The sequence below is a fragment of the Schistocerca gregaria genome, chromosome 7, assembly GCF_023897955.1.
Source record: "Schistocerca gregaria isolate iqSchGreg1 chromosome 7, iqSchGreg1.2, whole genome shotgun sequence".
In the NCBI taxonomy this organism is placed as follows: domain Eukaryota; kingdom Metazoa; phylum Arthropoda; class Insecta; order Orthoptera; family Acrididae; genus Schistocerca; species Schistocerca gregaria.
Genome location: NC_064926.1, coordinates 406,417,793 through 406,442,249, shown reverse-complemented (window position 1 = coordinate 406,442,249; position 24,457 = coordinate 406,417,793). Strand labels below are relative to the sequence as shown.

The window sequence follows — 24,457 nt, the reverse complement described above, 5'->3', positions numbered from 1 at the left end:
TGAAGCGGACACCTTCGGAGTCTTACAGTGATTATAATTGTATTTCCGAATTAAAACAGTTTAGCTGTTGCGTGTTTGGTTAGTTTTGGGGGAGTGGGGCAGACAGCGAGGTCATCGGTCGCAGCGGATTAGGTGGTATTGGTTAATGTTTAACATCCCGTCGACAACGAGGTCATTAGAGACGGAGCGCAAGCTCGCGTTAGGGAAGGATTGGGAAGGAAATCGGCCGTGCACTTTCAAAGGAACCATCCCGGCATTTGCCTGAAACGATTTAGGGAAATCACGGAAAACCTAAATCAGGATGGCTGGAGACGGGATTGAACCGTCGTCCTCCATCGGATTAGGGAAGGATGGGGAAGGAAGTCGGACATGCCCTTTGAAAGGAACCATCCCGGCATTTTCCTGAAGCGATTTGGGGAAATCACAGAAAACTTACATCAGTATGGCCGGACGCGAATTTGTTTCAAAGGTTCAAATGGCTCTGAGCACTATGGGACTTATCATCTGAGGTCATCAGTCCCCTAGAACTTAGATCTACTTAAACCTAACTAACCTAAGGACATCACACACATCCATGCCCGAAGCAGGATTCGAGCCTGAGACCGTAGCGGTCGCGCGGTTCCAAACTGAAGTTCCTAGAACCACTCGGCCACAGAGACGCGGTTTTTAACCGGCGTCGTCCCGAATGGTACTGTTCTTACGCAATAACGCTTTAAGTAGTACTTGCCTTCCACAACAATTGCCAAACCACTTAAAAGGCACCATCGTAAACACTAGCCTCATCAACAGTCACAACCAACTGGTTCATGCATATGTAGCACCATAGGAGGGGTGGAATTCTTACACTGTTTAAGCATAAAAGTAAGGCTGTGCAGTCGCAGATCGGTAAGATTTCTAAACAGAAATGGACCAAAAACAACTTAATAGTTCGGGGCACAGTACTTATAGCAGCAAACAGCTAATCCTCAAGATAGGGTGCAGTCGGTAGGAGTAGCGAGAGTGCCGAAGACACCGTGCGGTGCCACAGGGCGGGACACGTCTGCACCCAGGTGTAAACCTGTGGACACTGCCAACCCCAGTTCCGCTGCGCTGCGCTGTCCCTCTCAGCTGTGCGCCCACTCTGCGCCGCACCAGGCCAATAGAAACCCCGCCTCCAGCGTCATTGCTGCCTACCGGTCCCGTCTAAAATTGCCTCACCATTGGGCAAATGGCGGTACTGCACTCTCCCGGTCGTCCCCGTAACTCTCCGACCTCACTGCAAACCCACCGACCACATGAGCGTCTTAGCCCGCTCTATAAAAGCTTCGGGCAGCGATCGCGAGGCGGCAATGTCAAGCCAAATGAAAGAGCACGACCAGCGTCGAAGATACAGAAAAGGCGCTACGGCTAAACTTTATTTTTTACGGACAACTTCTGTCAGAGTTTCCCTATATTGTTCCGTTCCAGGAACAGAGAGTGCATATCATCATCTGGAGTGATGAATATGTAAGCGAAAGTGCAACAGTGTCAATGAAATGCATCCGATGCTATCTGTCTACGCCATAGTTTCAATATTGGGACTTTTAGCAGGGTGTAATTTGAGCATAACATACTCGCGTGATACCGCACTTTTTTGTGTTGACACACCTATTACACTCGCTCAAAGTAATTTATGTGAATAACTATGTCCCAGCAAGCTGCCCCTAGTGTGGGTTCAGAATGTTCACATATTGAATCATTTATGGATGGCCATGTTCACATTCTGGTGAAGAAGCAGAGGCCTCTAGAAGCGGTTTCAGTAACTTCTTAAAAACATCAGTTTTGATCAAGTTTTACAGTAAAAACTGAACACAAATGGCGCAAAGACATACGTAATAGATTAGTATAATAGGACGAGATTGCGTTTTGTCCTTAATACATACTTTGAGCAGAAATCAAGTTGGAAATAGATTTGACAACGAACGTATAAGACTTAAGTTGAAAACAGGAATAATAAAGGGGTCCTAAAACCATTCTGTATCACAAAAAATATAGTCAGCAGTCTTAGAGGATATTTACAGATGGACACACAGAAAAAATACGTGTTATTCAAAATTACTTGAACTGTCTGAATTTTGCAAATAACGTAGTATTTTTTCCGAGTGTATAAAACTTTCAACAAATAGGACAGCTCAACAGTGAAAGTTTGAAAGTACCACCTACAGAGCAACAAAAACTTGAAGTTTGCAAAACAGGTATCCTAAACGCAAGAAAGCCTCTCAGCAAACAACGGGAATTCCTAGGGTAAAAATATATGTAATGAAGCCCGTAATAAAAATTGTGTTTGGGACACATAAGCCGGCGAACGGATGGTCGACAGAGCAAGTCGATAGGTCATTCTATTCCAAGGGATAAATAACAGCTGCGGCGACAAAGAAATGGAAACTTAGTGGAGGACATTATGAAACCTGCAGGAGAACCATGGAAGCGTATAAAACACTGTAATTGACGGAGGGGTGTGTCGGACGCCTTTGTTCAGCAGAGCGTGTCAAATTTCTAACGATAATGCATATTTTCCGTACTTCATATACCCCATCGACAATCTGGTATTGAAACTCAGCATCGCAGAAGCTGCGATAACATTTTCATGTAAAAAGGGCATCTAAATTTCCTCAGCATCAGCTATAATGTCACAACCATCATTTCCGAAAAGCTTTTCCCACGATAACTGAGGACAATTACTCATTATAGACTGGAAATTACTTTGCAAAAACAGACATAATGTCGTGTGGGATATCAGCAATCAGTGATTTTATAATGTTACTTAAAATCCGTCTTGATTGCAAATTTTGTATTCATATGACCGGTTTCGGTTCATTCAGAACCATCTTCAGATCTGATACTTCAGTTACAGGAGTGACCCGTCGAAATCTAGCAACTTTCACATGCTTCACATGTGACGTAGCATGGGAAAGTTGCTGAATTTGGACGGGCTACTCCTGTAACTGAAATATCAGATCTGAGGATGATTCTGAATGAACCGAAACCGTTCATATGAATAAAAAAATTGCAATCAAGACGGATTTCAAGTAAGATAATAACTTTACTGAACTGTTGATAATCAAAGACATCCAGTATGAATGTTGATAATTTTCTCCAAGTTTTCAGTTTCTTACACTCATACTGACATAGCTGTAATTCCCGATATGTATCACCAAAAGTATTGCCAGTTCTGCCCAACCTCGGTAATATCTTATTCTCTCACAACCGCTCCTCAGAATCAGCTGAGAAAACAGCCGTCTGACATTTGTCAAAAGCCCGAAAGCAAACGCAGATAAATAATGTCTCCATGAATTGCAGATAGTGGATTCAAACTACATAACGTTTTCCCTCGATTAGCGTGCACGGAGACAGTTGTTTGTTGGTCCACCAAATACGAAATGTAAGCGTCGCAGGAGTTCTGCTACAGAATACGCATTCACAAAGAACAGTACAATTTTTCAGCTTCTTTTAAATAGATCATTAGCTTAAATTAATGTGTCAGTCACGTGTCCGAAGGTGAAGTAACTGAACAAAATAGTCAGCCACTTGAAGTTGGATAAACTCTGCAGATCTCGACATTTGTCAGCTCCATAGCGATCGACACTGCTTGACACCTGCGAAGTCTAATTAATGACATATATTTACCTCCTACCTTTCAAAAACCTTTTACTGTTTGTTTTCAGAGATGTTTTCTGAATGTTTTCCCACAGTACCGTAACTATTGCGCTGCTGACCATCGTTAGCAGTAAAGATACTAATGTAACACTGCATTGTTTGTTTCAGGCTAATGTATACCGTTTCTCTATCTCTTGGCCTCGCATCCTACCTAATGGGGACCTGGACGTGATCAACCAGCCGGGAATCGACTACTACAACAATCTCATCAACCTATTACTGGAGAACGACATCCAGCCACTGGTAAGAACGTTTTAATGCCTATTCTCTGAAAGAATCCATTGAGTCGTACACACTATGCTTCGACCATTCACTACTCCACACAGCATTATTCTGCAGCTTAATTGCACATTCTAGCGTTCATAGAACTTATCGACGTTAGCGTAAAAACTTATCCTCTCTGAGGAATTTACTGGTCAATCTGAGGAGGAAGCTGGTCATAAATTCTTCTCGGCCACTTATATTAGCAGGTGAAGAAACATTTACAAAACAGATACCAACAAGAATAAAGGACGAATACCCTGTCAGTAAAAATAAATGGCAAGAATCAGCGGATCTATCTTCGACTGAGTACGCCTATAGAACCACCCGCTGCGGAAATAGTTTCATTTTATTTTTCGGGGGTCGGTCACGTGCTGCGCCTCTGACACCCTCCAGAGTACAACTCACTTCTGTATGCCTTTTTAAGTTCCCAAGATATCGGCTCTTGACCTACTCGTTATACTCACACATTTTTACACAAAAATATGATTTAAAGGTACTCTGATAAAGGTTTTACCATTAAAGAAGCATTGCAGTTATAATGGCACTGATGACGATGAAGTTGAGTCCTTAGAAAAAGATATACATTTAAAAACACCATTACCACCAACATACTAATAAACTATGAATAATGTGATATACACTCCTAGAAATGGAGAAAAGAACACATTGACACCGGTGTGTCAGACCCACCATACTTGCTCCGGACACTGCGAGAGGGCTGTACAAGCAATGATCACACGCACAGCACAGTGGACACACCAGGAACCGCGGTGTTGGCCGTCGAATGGCGCTAGCTGCGCAGCATTTGTGCACCGCCGCCGTCAGTGTCAGCCAGTTTGCCGTGGCATACGGAGCTCCATCGCAGTCTTTAATACTGGTAGCATACCGCGACAGCGTGGACGTGAACCGTATGTGCAGCTGACGGACTTTGAGCGAGGGCGTATAGTGGGCATGCGGGAGGCCGGGTGGACGTACCGCCGAATTGCTCAACACGTGAGGCGTGAGGTCTCCACAGTACATTGATGTTGTCGCCAGTGGTCGGCGGAAGGTGCACGTGCCCGTCGACCTGGGACCGGACCGCAGCGACGCACGGATGCACGCCAAGACCGTAGGATCCTACGCAGTGCCGTAGGGGACCACACCGCCACTTCCCAGCAAATTAGGGACACTGTTGCTCCTGGGGTATCGGCGAGGACCATTCGCAACCGTCTCCATGAAGCTGGGCTACGGTCCCGCTCACCGTTAGGCCGTCTTCCGCTCACGCCCCAACATCGTGCAGCCCGCCTCCAGTGGTGTCGCGACAGGCGTGAATGGAGGGACGAATGGAGACGTGTCGTCTTCAGCGATGAGAGTCGCTTCTGCCTTGGTGCCAATGATGGTCGTATGCGTGTTTGGCGCCGTGCAGGTGAGCGCCACAATCAGGACTGAATACGAGCGAGGCACACAGGGCCAACACCCGGCAATATGGTGTGGGGAGCGATCTCCTACACTGACCGTACACCTCTGGTGATCGTCGAGGGGACACTGAATAGTGCACGGTACATCCAAACCGTCATCGAACCCATCGTTCTACCATTCCTAGACCGGCAAGGGAACTTGCTGTTCCAACAGGACAATGCACGTCCGCATGTATCCCGTGCCACCCAACGTGCTCTAGAAGGTGTAAGTCAACTACCCTGGCCAGCAAGATCTCCGGATCTGTCCCCCATTGAGCATGTTTGGGACTGGATGAAGCGTCGTCTCACGCGGTCTGCACGTCCAGCACGAACGCTGGTCCAACTGAGGCGCCAGGTGGAAATGGCATGGCTAGCCGTTCCACAGGACTACATCCAGCATCTCTACGATCGTCTCCATGGGAGAATAGCAGCCTGCATTGCTGCGAAAGGTGGAGATACACTGTACTAGTGCCGACATTGTGCATGCTCTGTTGCCTGTGTCTATGTGCCTGTGGTTCTGTCAGTGTGATCATGTGATGTATCTGACCCCAGGAATGTGTCAATAAAGTTTCCCCTTCCTGGGACAATGAATTCACGCTGTTCTTATTTCAATTTGCAGGAGTGTATATATTATGTGTAAAGAAAAGTTTCTACTTTAGGTTTTTTGTGTTTCTTTTTCATGTACATGACGGTGCCAAATACTGTTATACAATTTTCTCCAATTAATTAAAATGTAATCCAGGTGTCTATACGACACTGATGCATTTACATATGTTCTTGATGCTCGTTTACAGATTTGTTCCATGTGCCTGCTGTGACTATTTCGTGTACGTGTATTGACATGGCTTGTTACGTAACATTCAGAATTCCTTTTTTTTTTTCATTATATCCCATTGTTATGTTGCTTTTAGGGGATCTCTTTTCAGAAAAACATAAGCATATTTAGTCACTTAGTTCCCGTCTAGCGACAAAAAAATCCCTACGTTATGAGATCATTTTGTAGCGCATAAACAGCTTTTCATCATACTGTCTTTTCAGAAAAAAAAGCATCTTTAGTCACTTAGTTCCCCTCTAGTGACAAAAAAAAATCCATACGTTATGAGATCATTTTGTAGCGCATAAACAGCTTTTCAACATACTGTCTAGTTTCTTAGAAACTAAGAATCTTAACTTTATTGCCGCCCCACGAAAGAAATAAAACGTATTTATATCGGCTTACACAGAAAAACTCTCCAAACTAGGCTCCAATTACAACATCGTTATTGACAAGCCTATTGGTACAGTGCTACTGAAAATAAGATGATTGAAAATATTTGTATCTGTAATTGAATGAACTAGTCACAAAGGTTTCAAAAGTCATTTCCAGTTTTACTATTTAAAATCCAAGAACACATATCCACACTCGAATACACTTTTAGCACTGCTACCATAGTATAGAAGTTTAGAAATTGGTTTTAATGATTAATTGGAATATTACATTGTATTGTACGACGGCTTGAATCACTTATTGGAAAAGATTCAGCTGCGGTTTTATTTGAAATCGGTGTTCACTATCCATCTATTACATTTTCCCGCTTTTACATTTATTTTCCTGTTCACTCATTCCACGACTTCTCTTGAAGCCTATGTAAGCCGCTCAAGTAAATGGAGGTAGTCCTTAAAATAACTTCCAAACGTTAAATCATCTTTTTTTCTAGTTTCTCTGCCAAACTACGTTGTCGTCTGAAATTCTTTCCTTACAGTCAATTTATCCTTTCCAGTCACTGTAGCACAGTGACATTCACTTGAAACTTCGTAATTTTATACAGAATTGAAGGAAAGAAAATAAATGACAATCTTGGCATTTTCATCATGAAAATATATCATATGTAATGTTCATAACGAACGTCTCCCACCTTACAGGTGACGATGTTCCACTGGGACTTACCGCAAGCTCTGCAGTACATAGGTGGCTGGCCGAATCCCATCCTCGCGGACTACTTCCTCGAGTACGCCAGGGTGCTCTTTGACAACTTTGGTGACAGGGTGAGTTACTTTGTATACTGATATTTCTCTTATTCTTGAAGACACTTAGTGAGAATAATCACTATAACTAAGGTATGTAGGATATTGTTCTACAGCAATGAATATGTAAAGTGAAATACGATAACGTATTCACATTATCACAATATTTTCAACCATCGATGTAATTTCCGAAACAAGCTACTGTCCCCTGTCTTACGCAAGTGAGGAATTAAAAGAAAGATACTGTTAAGTGGAGATCGAACAGATTTTCTGTTCGGGTCGAAAGGGAGAAACGTCAGTCCTTAGTTTATGAAGAATTTTAGGGTTTCATCTCATATCGAATAAGAAATTTTTGAGATCGAACCCAAGCTCGGATTGGACAAGGATGAGAGAAGAAGTGGTTCTTGTCTTTCCTAACTAACATTAACGACCTACCCTTAGCGACCAAATGGAAAGCTCAAATCTGTTTGTCAGGACAGAGAATTTAGCAAATTAGTTGACAGCTAAAGTTTCCCCTAGGGATAGTATGCTGCCAACATATTTTTGAAGTATAGGAAGAGTGTGCCGAAATTACACATTCGCTACTGATACTGACAACATTCGGGTGAGATATAATAGCATTTGTATTTCCAACATGAATATTTCATGGTATGAACTCTGGATTTAACAGAGCGCATGGAGAGCAACTGTGTCGGATATGTGATGATGTATCACCGCTGTGAACGAAAATTGGCGAAACGAAGTAGACCTCAAACACCAATATTCAGTAAGTAGATTACCTAACAGGTAATACATATTTTTCAAAGAATCTTAACCAAAATGTACTGTAAATGGCAACATTGAAGTTCTAGAAATAGCAGGATCATTACTTTAATAGGAATACGAATTTACTGTAGAAACTGCACATCAGTGGCAGTCTCGATCACTTTCATCACCAAGAAAAATCTGTTAGAACAGTGTTAATATTGGTGATGCAATACAAGCATAGGTTGAAGAAACAGTATCATGAGATCAGTTCTCCTTGTATTGTGTGCTATCACTTCCTTCCTCGGGCCTGGTAATGTAGCGGTAATGCATGTACATAGAAATCTGAAGGAGCAAGATCGAATCCCCGCCGTACAACGAATTTCTTTCAGTCTGCCTTTAACGTAGTGTTTGTGGTATCTCGTAACTATACTACAACACAGGCGTCTTTAGGTTGGCAACAGAATTATAAGTTACCGCCAGACGTCAATAGCAGCGGCGATGATCTGGCGGGTCGGTGGTGTGACCCCACTGAGCCACGCTCTGGCTAGGAGCGTCCTCTGCCGCCGCAACGTACCACGGCTGGCTGCAGCCGCTCAGCCCACTTAAGACAATACCGTTCGCGCTTACTCCAGAGAGCCTCATAGTTATTGCTGTTGCAATTGATTTACTTATATCTTGCTGCATTATACTTGGAGAAATACTAGTTAATGATCTGTTTACTGTGTTTACTTGGTCTCTAATCTTTTGTGCTCCTTCCAGCTTTCCTACGACGACAGTTGCCACAGCACTCTTCAGCCCACCTCTCCTTACCATCGTGGACAAAGTCGTACTCAACAGTATTCACCTCTCCATGATGGAGAAAAGAAACATGTTTCTGATTCCACTTTAAACTGAAGATGCCCTTTCTCTATTTGGGTAACGAGGACAGGTTAGGAATATGTAAGTTGTGAAAGTGGTGTCCAATTGACAGACTTACAAAAGGGCATTGAGCTACACTAAATGGTTATTATTGGTATTATCATTATTATTATCAGAGCCTCCTACAGATGAACGAGAATATTATTCACCGGACTGTCTATTTCCCGTTGTTAAACAAGAACATGGCTTTTCAATGGTGGGGGTTACAATTTCGCACTAGTTCATATATGTGGTGATTACTCACAATCATTAGCATTAATAATACTCTAGAATTTTCCGCTAGCGCAAACAGACTTCATTTATGGACAGATTATCTTACTATCGCAGTTTCGAGAGTAGGCTTGAAAACCAGCTACGCGATGCTGCAATAATCTACAACAATAGATCTAAAACAAAATAATGCAGAACCAAGTGACGTTTATTTCTATATTGGAAGTGGGTGACACGTACTCAAATCAAAAACTGGCTGAGATGTTTCCAAGCACTATGGGACTTAACATCTGAGGTCTTCAGTCCCCTAGACTTACAACTACTTAAATGTAACTAACCTAAGGACATCACAGACATCCATGCCCGAAGTAGGATTCGAAGCTGCGACCATAGCTGCAGCGCGGTTCCGGACTGAAGCGCCTAGAACCACTCGGCCACAGCGGCTGCCGACGCGTACTCAACGAACAGCAAATGGAATAGACTTAAGACAGAAATTAGCCTTGATTTCGATTCGTAAGATAATTCTCCATTTCAGTGTTCAGGATAATTGATATTCAGTGCCTATTACGAGTTCTCATTTCTGACAGTGAGACAGTGACCTGAGGAAACCACAGAAAAACTGAATGTCACTAAGCGACAAATGGAGAGGTGCTTGTTGTCAATTACTGATACTAACAGGCAGACAAGCATGTGGAACATAGAGCAGCTGCGATGGAAGCCGTAATTATACAGCAGTGGAAATGAAATGCAGATGGTCGGAAAATTTAGCGGAACAAATCGATGTTAGATGGACCTACGAAGATCATTGCTGTATTCAAAGAGGAAATACTAGGTCGATGACAGAAAGAAGCAACACCAGAACTAGTAGGAAACCTTAACGCTATAAAAGCAGTAGCTAACTGATGAATTATAGTTACGACGGTAGCACTTGCATTAGATGTTGTTAAAGGCAAATATTTTCGAAATTTTAGACTAGTCGAGATGAAACCCAGAGAGAGGCAGTTGCGTTTCCTTGAGTGACTATTTTTTAGAAACTCTCAACGTCGTGAATCATCAAGTACCAACTTTAAACTAAACTCTAACCATAACCTGATAACTCTTTCTCGTGGCTCCATACTGCAGTTGGATACTTGTCGAATACGTGATATCAGAAGAGTTCAAATTCTTTTGTTGGCCATGCGTGACTTTCTCCTGACTTTGTCATTCACCAGATGTCTCGTTAACAAACTACACGTAAGGACAGCACCGAGCGAGGTGGAGCAGTGGTTAGCACACTGGACTCGCATTCGGGAGGACTACGGTTCAATCCCGCGTCCGGCCATCCTGATTTAGGTTTTCCGTGATTTCCCTAAATCGCTCCAGGCAAATTCCGGGATGGTTCCTTTGAAAGGGCACAGCCGACTTCCTTCTCCATCCTTCCCTAATCCAATGAGACCGATGACCTAACTGTCTGGTCTCCTTCCCCAAACCAACCAACCAACTTAAGGACACTGGAGCGGCTCAAACAGTTGTTCCATTAACACGTAATTCATTTCGTACGATTGGCCAATTTCGGCCTTGCGAGCCATTCTCAAGTGAAATACGGGCCAAGAGCATGTCGTAATATATTAATTTGCAGCGGACATGACAGTTATCATAGCGAGCACAGACGCATGCAAGCTTTAAATTTAAAATAGATACTGAGTACAGTACTAATGCTCACATTCGAAACTATTTTCATGAAGAATAGATCCCAGGAAATTAATGCGAGGTGCGACGATTAATTATCCAGCGACATTTTCTCACAGAGCCTTGTATAATCACCAGCGTCTGAGCGTACAATGGGAGCACGTTCCTTTCGCAGGTGAAACTGTGGACGACATTCAACGAGCCCATCTCATTTACTCGCGGCTACGCTAGCAGTGGCGGGCAGGCCCCGTCACAGAATGCTTCTGGTATCGGAGACTACCTGGCCTCGCACACCGTCATCAGAGCACACGCCATGGTCTACCGCCTCTACGACGAGCAGTACCGCTCCACGCAGAACGGTGAGTACAGACTGTACTCTGTAACTCACTTACGTGTAGTTAGCTAGCAAGAACTACAAGGCAAGTTAAAAAGGTCTGCAGAAAGTTACTGTCATAAGAGGGGAAAAAGAAAATAAATACCTACATCATTACCCTGTACTTCATTTTGAAGTATGTGGTGGAATGTACTTTATACTGTGAGATAGTGAGTATGGACATTTAAAACGAAAGTGTTTCAAAAATTGAATATCAGGGAACAGGATGATTCACTATAATGAAAACGAAATCGGTGAGGATAATGGATTGCATAAGAACTAAGAAAATTCTTCGATGGGTTTCTAGACACAACAAAGGCTATTGTGAAGAAGTGACGGAACAATGCTGGACCAAAACACAGCTGAAAACGTGCTGTATGGACCCAAGTCTTGAGTGAGCTCTATCCAGTTGCGGTAATCGAAAGTCTTATGATAATGATGATAATTTACTCGTACGAAGGTCGTTCAATAAATAATGCCCCATTTTTTTCTTAGAACATATTTATTGTTAAGAATTTGGTGACAATATACATCAACATGTCTTGTCCATGACCTGTTTTTTCTACGTAGTCTCCATCACGTTCAATGGTCGTGCACCAACGTTGTGGAAGAGCATGTATTCCCTGTTGGTAAAAGCTCTAGTCCTGTAGGAGTAGCCAAGTTTTTACTGCATAACTGACATTCTCGCCATCTTCAAAGAGTGTCCCACGTAGAGAATTTTTAAGCGGTCCAAAGAGATGGAAGCCCGAAGGTGGCATATCTGGATTGAAGGGTGGATGAGGCAAATTTGGCGATGTGTTCCCGGGTTCTCAGACTTGTGTGTGGGCGTGCATTACCGTGTTGGAGCAGGATTTCTGCTAGATCAAACACGTCTAAAACGGTTCTTGAGTTTATTGAGAGACTTCGCGTATGCCTCTGGATTGATGATTGACCCTCTTGGCATCTCATCCACGAGAATGACACCATAACAATCCCAGATGACTGTCAGTATGGCTTTTCCGACAGACAGGGTTGTCTTGAATTTCTTTTTTTGTGATGAATGAGGATGATGCCACCTACAGACTGCCCTTTTGTTTCCGGCGCAAAGTGATGCACCCACCTTTCGTCCCCCGTGACAGAAAGACCTTGCCGTCGGCCCCAAAACGCTCCAACGATTCAGATGAAATGGCCTTTCATTGAATCTTGTGGTCCGCTGTGAGCATTCGTGGGAGTTCTTTGAACATCCGAGAGTCTCGATCATTGCAGACGCACTTCTAATGCTGGCCGACAACTGTTGAGCCAATTGTCGAGTTTTTATGCGCCGGTCGCCAGGAATATAATGGCATCGGCATTATTCAGCATATCTGGAGCAGTGGCTGTGACAGGACATGCGGAGTGTAGCTGATTATGGAGCTCTGTTTCTGCATTTCCTGAGGCTGTATCTTACTTTGCCCATTGCACAGCTGTACTCCTATCAACTGTAGCATCGCCATACACTGCACACAAACGCTTATGGACGTTCACCACGGTTTCTTTACAAGAATTCAGTAACGTGAATAGTGTGTAGACGCCATACTACAGCTCTGCCATCTGTCAGAATGGTTAGAAACTTAATCGGCGCACACAGCAAACATAAAATGTCAAACACCAACATGGACGTTTGTCTATGTATATTAATGCCTTGTTTTTTTAATGTGGGGCATTACTTATTTAACGACCCTCGTATATTACCCAATAGCGACGTTCCATTAACTTAATGTGTGTAATAAATGAATGTAAGTTTCTCTTTTAGTCAGTAGTGTTGATGATTTTATGGATAAATATCTTACTCATACCTATTTCTGATATTATTGTAAAGGAATGAACAAATCCCATTTTTTGTGACAGCTGATACCCCCATACAATATCGACTCACTGTAAGATTGTATTTAACGAATTTTATTTTAATTTCAGCCTTGTTTACAGAAATTATCCATAATATTCGCACTTATTACTAATAAAGTAAGATGAATTATTTTAGGAGTGGGAAAAACCTACCTCTGTGTCGCTTTCATTATTGTAAGTCACATTCATTATTAAGAAGAGATCTCAAAAGATTAACTGCGTTAACGACATAAGCACTTTTGCAACGTAAACCGACATGAACGCAGTAAGAAATCTGAAAGAGCAAATGGGTTCAACGACGGCTTTGTAAATTTCAATTCATTTCAGAAATGTAAAATAAAGGAAATTACCTCAAGTTCCAAGTGAATAACTTCCATCTTACGATACTAGATATGAACTGTCAGCCTCGGAAGAACTCGAGGTTTACCGACCAACAGAACTACACCTACCTCTAAACCTATCGTTGCTACTCTATTCTACATCACCCACAATGGTACGTGCATGCCTCGGAAATCCTCTGGTCTACAGATACCCCTGTGGGTGTCCATATCATTATTTCTTTTCTTTTTACTTTATTCCTCTTTTGTCCTAATTTATACATAAGTATTTTGCAGTTTCTCTAAGTGGAATAATGATTGAGGAAACTATTCTTGTGATCTGTTGATATTAATTTGATAGTCAGAGCGTCCACTTGATCTTAAAGGTTGAACGTTCATTACTTTCCTTTAAGATATATGATGTGCTATCATACTGAGTTTAGTCCGTAAGTTTTGGTCACTTACAATTGTTTGTAGACCGCTGTCTAGTTGCCTGCAGTCTATGTGATAAAAGGGGCATCTGAGAGCGACATGATCAGCAGAACCTTCATCTCCGCATACTGCCTTGTTATTTCATATATAGCATGCTATCTTATCAGTGATATTAAGTTGGTACCATATGTTTAGTGAGCGCGTTGCGGCGCGCGGCCCCTAGTCTTGACAAAGGCCGCGCCGCTTTACATTCATTTAGGGCTTTTTAGGCAATTTAGGGCATTTATCTTAAGTTTAGATATATGTTTATAGGTATGTATCGAATCGTCTTTTTCTTATCTATTTAATGATGTTCTTATCTCAATTAGCCTTCTGGTGACTTAAATGAGTGGTTTGCCACGGCTCGTCTATATATTAACTTACAGCGCGCCGCGCTAAATTCAAAGATAAGGGCTTCCGGTTGCGTGTTATTCTTATGGACGGGGACTTCCGCCTTTGAATACTCGATCTGGTGGAGCACCGGATGCACTTCCTGTGTGCTGTTGCAGTGATTTATGGCCACTGCTGTAGCCACTGCATGTTTTATGTGCTGCCTAGTACTGTTAGTGTTTGATACTCTGTGTATGCAGCCGCACGGGCAACAGCATTCGTGGCGATCTGTTTGCTTATACATAACTTTGGCGACTTTCTGAGTAACAGATTCACGAGTTCTAGAAAGGTTCTTTCCTCGTCAGGAAGAATGCCTATATCTGTAAACAGTGCCACGTTGTACAGGTATTCCATCAAGCCCCTGGAAAGGGTTTCTGGCAAGTCTTCCCTTCAGAAGTATGTATGTGGTTTTATTAACAGCTACAGTCAGTTTCTTGCTCTTGCACCAATGCTGCATCTCAGCAAGCACATCATTCACCTTTTCCTCATGTCTCATCCTGGAGTCCGCAGACACAACTGCTAGAATGTCATCCGCGTCTGCGACGACACCTTCAGTAGCATCAGCTTCGTCTCACAGATGTAACAGGGGTTCGATACTAAGATCCCAGAACAGTGAACTACTTATGGTGCCTAGAGGGCAGCCCTTGCTAACGCTTTTGGTTACCTTACTCTGCCTCGCAAACTTCTGGACGCTATGTCCACTACAATAAGCCGGCCGAGGTGGCCGAGCCGTTCTAGGCGTTTCAGTCCGGGACCACGTGACTGCTAGGTCGCAGGTTCGAATCCTGACACGGGCATGGATGTGTGTCATGCCCGTAGTTTAGTTAGGTTTAAGTAGTTCTAAGTTCTAGGGGCCTGGTGACCTCAGATGTTAAGTCCCATAGTGCTCAGAGCCATTTGCACCAGTACAATAATCTACAAACATCTTAAAGAGAGATCTGGGGACCCTAAGTAATCGAAGGCTTGCGGTCATCGCAGACCATCAATGATCGTCGAAAGCGCCTGCGATGTTAATCATGAGCGTGACTGCATACTTCTTTGTTGAATTTTCTACAATCTGAAGAGTTCTATTGACCGCATCATCTATAGACTTCCCTTTTGTGAATCCATATTGACACTGGTTTAGACCCAAGAGCTCTCTGTGCGCCTGCAGCCGATCGCAGAGCAGGATCCTAGACTTTGCTCAAGACGTTTAATAAACAAAAGGTGGGTATTGCTGGTTCTTTATCTTTTCCCGTTTTAATCAGTACTGCTCTAACTTTTTTTTCCACTGCGTCGGGATCCTAACTGTTAGCCACGCCTCCTTTAGTGATGCCATCAAACATGGCAGTACCAACCGCACAAACTGGATAGACGCCGTCCGGACGAGGATCCTTTCCAAGTTTGAGCTTGGAAATGGCGACAGCAACTTCTTCTTGAGCGAAATGTGTCACCAAAGTCTGATTGTCGTACTCGTTACCTAGTTCACTTCTACGTTGTGCTTGAATTTCAGTATCTGTGTCTGTATTGCCATCAGGAAGTAGGTCGATTAGGAGACATTTTGCTGACTCCCTCCAACCAGCTGTCGTATGATAGTAGGTCCCTTAACCTTCCAAGTCAATAATTTATAGGTCTTCCCCATGTATTAATATTTAGTTCTCTACGTAAAAGTTTCTCCCAGTGTATTCGTTTCCTGAAGAATGTTGTGTAGCGCCTCTTAATTGCCTTGGTTTCATCGAACCTAGAAGTGAGCTGTCATTGCCCGACAGCACGTTGATAAGCTCTTGTTCTCGATCTTATGCTTCGACTCAGCGTGGAATGTTCTGGGCTCCAAGGGATTTTAGCCTGACTGTTTACCTTTTTCTTAGGAATATAAATGTACCGCGCTCTTAGCAAGAGTTCGGTTAGTACGTGCGCACCCAAGTCTTGACGTACCGGATGCGATTCCATTGGAAATGCTGGAAGGTAGGCAACTAAACCATCCCAAACAGTTTCCATGAAGTCCAACACGCTCCTGCTTTCCTCTGCTTGCCAACTATAAACCTTAGCTGCTGCTTGCGATTTCCTACAGTGACATCTGTGTTAGTGGCTACAGCTGCTCTTTCCCCGACTGTACTCCGGTGATCTCCTAGATGTAAAACAATGAGGTCCAGTTCCTATACTGCGTCCTCTAAGATCTCACCCTGTTCGACACTTTGCCTACTGTGACACAGATACGATTTTGCATTCGCACCTGTTTCCACTAGCAGACACGCACCTCGTTCATTAAGAGCAAGCGCCCAGAGTTTACCTACATAATGTACGAAGGGGTGAGAATACTACATCCTGTACTTACTACAACCCACTTTGACTGAGCGTCCTTCACGACTCTGGGAAAATGCAATCAGACACGTATCAGAACTGAAGTATCTGCACAGTCTATCTGCCAGATTCCAAATACCCGCAATGTTTTAAACTTCCGCCAATGAAAAATAACCTGATGTACCTAATTGGCCAGAGCACAGACTTCAATTGGTTAAAGCTACAGCTCACCTGTATTCATTAAATGCAACATAAAGATAAGCAAATGTAAGACAACTTACCACAAAAAAATTATTAAAATACGTATAATGACAAACAGTAGACAAAAAACGAGAGTCAGATACCGTGTGTACCTGTTAATAAGATGAGACCGTGTGACATTCTGTCATCCACATAAGGCCAAAATTTCTAACTGCAAAATATATCACTGAATATACAAAACATAGAATAATTTTAATTGATATAGTTAGAAATAAGACCATGTAAAATGACTGTAAAGCATGTTTCAATGTAGAAGACATGAATACTGGAACTACAGACGGGTCCAAACAAAATGAATCCACTATTTAAAAGTCAATAACGTGAAAATTAATTGACGTAGTTGTCTCATTTTTGGTGAAAGTGTAGCTTAAAGTCCAACTTAAAGATATCACTGTTGATGTTGTCGTCGTCTTCAGTCCTGAGACTGGTTTGATGCAGCTCTCCATGCTACTCTATCCTGTGCAAGCTTCTTCATCTCCAAATACCTACTGCAACCTACATCCTTCTGAATCTGTTTAGTGTATCCATCTCTTGGTCTCCCTCTACAATTTTTACCCTCCACGCAGCCCTCCATAAATAAATTTGTGATGCCTTGATGCCTCAGAACATGACCTACCAACCTTTCCCTTCTTCTAGTCAAGTTGTCCCACAAACTCCTCTTCTCCCCGATTCTATTGAATACCTCTTCATTAGTTATGTGATCTACCCATCTAATCTTCAGCATTCTTCTGTAGCACCATGTTTCGAAAGCTTCTATTCTCTTCTTGTCCAAACAATTTATCGTCCATGTTTCACTTCCATACATGGCTACACTCCATACAAATACTTACAGAAACGACTTCCTGACAATTAAATCTATACTCGATGTTAACAAATTTCTCTTCTCCAGAAAAGCTTTCCTTGCTATTGCCAGTCTACATTTTATATCCTCTCTACTTCTACCATCATTAGTTATTTTGCTCGCCAAATAGCAAAACTCCTTTACTACTTTAAGTGTCTCATATCCTAATCTAATTCCCTCAGCCTCAACCGACTTAATTCGACTACATTCCATTATACTCGTTTTGCTTTTGTTGATGTTCATCTTATATCCTCCTTTCAAGACACGTTCCATTCCGTTCAACTGCTCTTCCAAATCCTTTGTTGTCTCTGACAGCATTACAATGTCATCGGCGAACATCAACGTTTTTATTTCTTCTCCAAGGACTTTAATACCTACTTCGAATTTTTCTTTTGTTTCCTTTACTGCTTGCTCAATATACAGATTGAATAACATCGGGGACAGGCTACAACCCTATCTCACTCCCTTCCCGATCGATGCTTCCCTTTCATGCCCCTCGACTCTTATAACTGCCATCAGGATTCCATACAAATTATAAATAGCCTTTCGCTCCCTGTATTTTACCCCTGCCACCTTCAAAATTTGAAAGAGAGTATTCCATTCAACATTGTCAAAAGCTTTCTGTAAGTCTACAAATGCTAGAAATGTAGGTTTGCCCTTCCTTAATCTATTTTCTAAGATAAGTCATAGGGTCAGTATTGCCTCACTTGTTCCAACATTTTTGCGGAATCCAAACTGATTTTCGCCGAGGTCGGCTTCTACCAGTTTTTCCATTCGTCTGTAAAGAATTTGCGTTAGTATTTTGCAGCTGTGATTCATTAAACTGATAGTTTTCACATCTGTCAACACCTGCTTTCTTTGGGATTGGAATTATTATATTCTTCTTGAAGTCTGAGGGTATTTCGCTTATCTCATACATCTTGCTCACCAGATGGTAGAGTTTTGTCATGACTGTCTCTCCAAAGGCCGTCGGTAGTTCCAATAGAATGTTGTCTACTCCCGGGGCTTTGTTTCGACTCAGGTCTTTCAGTGCTCTGTCAAACTCTTCACGCAGTATCGTATCTCCTATTTCATCTTCATCTACATCCTCTTCCATTTCCATAATATTGTCCTCAAGTACATCGCCCTTGTATAGACTCTCTATATACTCCTTCCACCTTTCTGCTTTCCCCTCTTTGCTTACTGAGCTCTTGATATTCGTACAAGAGGTTCTCTTTTCTCCAAAGGTCTCTTTAATTTTCCTGTAGGCAGTATCTATCTTACCCCTAGTGAGATAAGCCTCTACATCCTTACATTTGTCATCTAGCCATCCCTGCTTAGCCATTTTGCACTTCCTGTCGATCTCATTTATGAGACGTTTGTATTCTTTTTTGCCTGCTTCATTTACTGCATTTTTATATTTTCTCCTTTCATCAATTAAATTCAATATTTCTTCTGTTACCCAAGGATTTCTACTAGCCCTCATCTTTTTACCTTCTTGATCCTCTGCTGCCTTCACTACTTCATCCCTCAGAGCTACCCATTCTTCTTCTACTGTATTTCTTTCCCCTATTCCTGTCAATTGTTCCCTTATGCTCTCCCTGAAACTGTGTACAACCTCTGGTTCTTTCAGTTTATCCAGGTCCCGTCTCCTTAAATTCCCACCTTTTTGCAGTTTCTTCAGTTTTAATCTACAGTTCACAACCAATACATTGTGGTCAGAGTCCACATCTGCCCCTGGAAATGTCTTAAAATTTAAAACCTGGTTCCTAAATCTCTGTCTTACCATTATATAATCTATCTGACACCTTCTAGTATCTCCAGGATTATTCCATGTATATAGCCTTCTTTTATGATTCTTGAACCAAGTGTTAGCTATGATAAAGTTGTGCTCTGTGCAAAATTCTATCAGGCGGCTTCCTTTTTCTTTTCTCTCCCCCAATCCATATTCACCCACTATGTTTCCTTCTCTCCCTTTTCCTTCTCTCGAATTCCAGTCACCCATGACTATTAAATTTTCGTCTCTCTTCACTAACTAAGTAATTTCTTTTATCTCACCATACATTTCATCAATTTCTTCATCATCTGCCGAGCTAGTTGGCATAGAAACTTGTACTACTGTAGTAGGCATGGGTTGCGTGTCTATCGTAGCCACAGTAATGTGCTCACTATGCTGTTGGTGGAAGCTTACCCGCACTCTTTTTTTTATTTATTATTAAACCTACTCCTGCATTACCCCTACTTGATTCTGTATTTATAAACCTGTATTCACCCGACCAAAAGTCTTGTTCCTCCTGCCACCGAACTTCACTTATTCCCACTATATCTAACTTCAACCTATCCATTTCCTTTCATAAATTTTCTAACCTACCTGCCCAATTAAGGGTTCTGACATTCCACGCTCCGATCGGTAGAACGCCAGTTTTCTTTCTCCTGATAACGACGTCCTCTTGAGTAGTCCCCGCCCGGAGATCCGAATGAGGGACTATTTTACCTCCGGAATATTTTACCCAAGAGGACCCCATCATCATTTAACCATACAGTAAAGCTGCATGCCCTCGGGAAAAATTACGGCTGTAGTTTCCTTTTGCTTTCAGCCGTTCGCAGTACGAGCACAGCAACGTCGTTTTGGTTATTGTTACAGTCAATCATCCAGAATGTTGCCCCTGCAACTACTGAAAAGCCCGCTGCCCCTTTTCAGGAACAACAAGTTTGTCTGGCCTCTCAACAGATACCCCTCCGTTGTGGTTGCACCTACGGTACGGCCATCTGAATCGCTCAGGCACGCAAGCCTCCCCACCAACGGCAATGTCCATGGTTCATTGGGGTAGGTGTTCGAAATTGTCACCATTAACATTCACACACAAACGATGCCGCCGAACTGCAGCAAGAAATACTGACTGCAAAGTGTTCAGTTGGATATTTGCACATGAATGTACGATGGAGTCTCGAAGTTCATCCAATATGCGTGGCTTTTGTCAATAAACGACGTCCTTTAGTGTTCCCCACAGGTAAAAGTCCAGAGGAATGAGTTCTGGGGAACGTGGTGGTTACTCCACAGCACCTCTACAGCTTCTGAATGTACACCTCCCCGGTAACTGTGCCGTCAAAGAAGAATGGCCCAATCAAGCCCTGGGAAGACAACCCACACCACACATTTACTCCTGGCAAATTTACGGCTTTGTCTACATGGACGTTTGGATTTTCGGCTGCCCAGTAGATGCAATTGTGGCGATTTACTATACCATTGAGTTTGAACTGTGCCTCATCAGACCACACAACCATCTCTGCAAAATCTTCATCTTTGCGCACTATGTTAGCAAACCACACGCAGTACTCCATTCTACGATCTGGGTCGTCCTCGTTCATTGCGTGTAGCAATCGTGGGATGTAGCACTTCCACTTTGCTGTCTTCAAAATTCGCCGAACACTTGAGTGACTCACTCCAGTTTCACGAGCACACTGTCTCACAGACTTCTGTGGTGAGCGAGTGAATTGTTGTAACACACGACGGGAGTTAGCTGGACTTGTTAATGTTACAGGTGATCCAGATCGTTGCTTGTGTACATCTTTAACACAGCCTTCGGCTTCATATTTGTCTCGAATGCGACGAATCGTTAAACGTGTCGGTGGCTCTGTTTGATACTCATTTCACCATTGCCGTTGAACCTCATTAATGTTTTCGTACTTAAAATACAACTTCAAAACTGACTTCCTTGTCCGCAGCTCGTGGTCGTGCGGTAGCGTTCTCGCTTCCCACGCCCGGGTTCCCGGGTTCGATTCCCGGCGGGGTCAGGGATTTTCTCTGCCTCGTGAAGACTGGGTGTTGTGTGATGTCCTTAGGTTAGTTAGGTTTAAATAGTTCTAAGATCTAAGTTCAGAGCCAGAGAGATAGCGGACTTCCTTTCATCGAATGTAAGCCTTGCGCCAGCCATGTTTACTCGAGTAACTAGGTGCAACTAAGAACTAAACACTGACCATTTGGCGACTGTCATCTAACAAAACAAAACAACTCAATACAACGCTTGTGTGGCGATTGCCGGAACTACAAACCATTACACTATCAAAGATGACACAACTCCGTCAATTAGTTTGCCAGTTATGGACTTTCAAACAGTGGATACATTTTTTTGGACCTCTCTGTATTAATTATTGAGCCACCATGAAACTTAGTTACTGTCAAGGCACATTTATTACAAAATTGAAATTCGTCAGATCAATTAAAATATGATTATATCCAGAAATGAAAATGAGACTGTTCGTAAATTTTCTTGAGCAAGAGGATTCTGACTTTTGAAAGTGTTCAAAGCCACACAGATGTGCGTTGAACGATGTCTTCCAAAGTTGTCTGTGGCTCGATGGTGCAACCGACGGCGTAGTATTCCCACAATTATCAAAGCAAATCGTTACATTCGTCGAGATGTGAGCAAAGTTAGCCGTGTGACTTCTTCTATGTCTGCTTCCTAGGACACTTGCAGCCTGGAAGCAACTACTAACGTCGTCCCATTACGAAAAATAGTTTTCCATCTCATAAAACAGTTACTTTGGTCTGGAAAGTATGCGAAAAGGCCCTCCACGCTGCATCCGTATATCGTTTCGTATAGTTACTGTACCATTAGGCACCGACAGAAGCCAGCAGCAAACTTGCATTGTCGAACAGATATCCTAGATACTACTCGTAGATTCTGAATGTATTAGATACATATAGGATAGTAGGAGAACTTGAGGATACATAATCACGAGCTACATACCAAGGAAACCTTTTTAAATAGAGAACTAACGCTTATATCAGTAAAGTCACAGACTAGCCCCATTACTGCTGCTGTTTGATTTCGGTATCATATGCTGTACCTGTCCTGTTTCTTGTCTTTCGCAGGCAGAGTCGGCATCACACTGAGCACTAACTGGTACGAACCTCTGGACGACCGAGAGGAGACACTGGCAGCACAGGAGCGAATGTTCCAGTTTGAGGTAGGTTCAGTTTTCCTTGCGTTGCTCGTCCACTTCCAGAAAGTCTCAATGTCACGTCAAGAATGATGGCTACGTCTGCGATGCAAACTGGGACTATATTTGTGTTCTTCAAAGTGCTATCTACCAAAAAGCCATATAGTAACTATAGTGCCACTGTAATTGAAAATCGTACGGCTAATACTACGGCAGTTAGTTTTTATTTTAAAATCCAGTCTTGCTATACAATAGAGATTGCTTACAAAACACTTCTGTGATCTGCACTAAAATGCTTCTGCAGCATCTGTAATTTGTATCAGATGGGAGTAATAGATAAACGCATAGAGAAAACAAGAATGCGGATAAACCTCGGTTTGCTTCCTAAGCAGAGAGTGTAAAAGGCCCGCTGAACAGTATCTGTTGGGAATAACACGTAGAATGGTACAGCATCTCAAGAAAACCTTTATCGAATATTCCAGCAAGTGGTTTTCGCAACGGAACTGGTGAATATTCTCCAGATGTCTACGTATCATTCACATAGGCATTACGAATTGACGCTTCCACCGTGGATGGAACTGGTGCGCACCGTTTGCAGTGCAATGCGGATACTAAGCTGACTAGAGCAAGAAACCAAACGAAATCCAATAATTCTGTAGTGAGACGTCGGAGACCGTAGAACCGCACACCAGCTCAGAATATATCTCAGAACAATGACTAAAATTATCTTAGCGGAGTTCCAGTTAACCCTGTACAGAGTTGATAAGAAGTTCCTGTACCCTTCTAACTCCCTTTTAGTCTCAGCTTTATTATACAGGTTGGTAGCTATGTTACTTTTTATCAGTTGTTGAAATCAATTATTGGAATTCATCTTTATGTGTTTTCACAGTGGCAGTCGCAGTTGCCGTCGAATTTTAATTTGTGGACATGGTAAATGTGAGCGGTCGCGGTTACACTATTGAGGGACACTCGCTTTGTGAGCAGAGTGTAGGTGCAAGAACGACAACACACAGGACAGACAATGAGACAGGTAACAGGAGCATTCCAGATTTAATAAGGCCCACTGCGAAAGGCAATAGTTCTGGGTTGGGAAAGACGTGCTTTTGCTTTTGACTGCGTTAAAGGTAGGCCTCAGGAAGGAAGGAAGACGACTGTTTCGATATCGAAAAGCAGTGAATCGTACCGAGGTTATTTTTTCAGATGAATATGCTATTTATCGCAGCTGAGTGCTAGAAAAGGGAAACCTACTTACACGTGTAAGTGTAATGGTCAATACCTCAGCTAAAGAAAGAGGCCCCACAGAAGACATACGGTTGCGCAAACATGGAACAATACTCACTACACTCATGCAGTGCGTAAGTTCCTAAATGAACAAGTTCCGAGACGGTGCATAGGCGGAGGTTCATCAGTAACACCAGCTGCCTTGATATGGCCACCAAGAAGTCCTGTCCTCACCACACCTGACAGCTGGTTATGGGGAGTCATTAACGCTAATGTATTTATACTTCGTTATGTTACAAATGAAAAGCTGTGCAGCTCTGCTCAGCATGGATTTCGGTTTGTAACACCGGATATGCTCAAACACATGGAGGCGTACGAAAATGTGTTTACAGCATGATGGGGAACATATCGCTGTACTGGAAACTAAATACGTAAGTATCTACACTCCTGGAAATGGAAAAAAGAACACATTGACATCGGTGTGTCAGACCCACCATACTTGCTCCGGACACTGCGAGAGGGCTGTACAAGCAATGATCACACGCACGGCACAGCGGACACACCAGGAACCGCGGTGATGGCCGTCGAATGGCGC

General features: G+C 42.8%; 1 protein-coding gene across 1 annotated transcript in view; it reads left to right on the top strand.

The window, feature by feature from the left end:
• Positions 1–24,457, top strand: part of LOC126281473 (myrosinase 1-like) — a 73,234-nt gene that overhangs the window by 14,370 nt on the left and 34,407 nt on the right. Inside the window, exons 3-6 of the mRNA XM_049980469.1 lie at positions 3,784–3,918; positions 7,278–7,400; positions 11,098–11,281; positions 22,574–22,668. Coding sequence (XP_049836426.1) covers positions 3,784–3,918; positions 7,278–7,400; positions 11,098–11,281; positions 22,574–22,668 — 537 coding nt within the window. The remainder of the gene's footprint in view (positions 1–3,783; positions 3,919–7,277; positions 7,401–11,097; positions 11,282–22,573; positions 22,669–24,457) is intronic.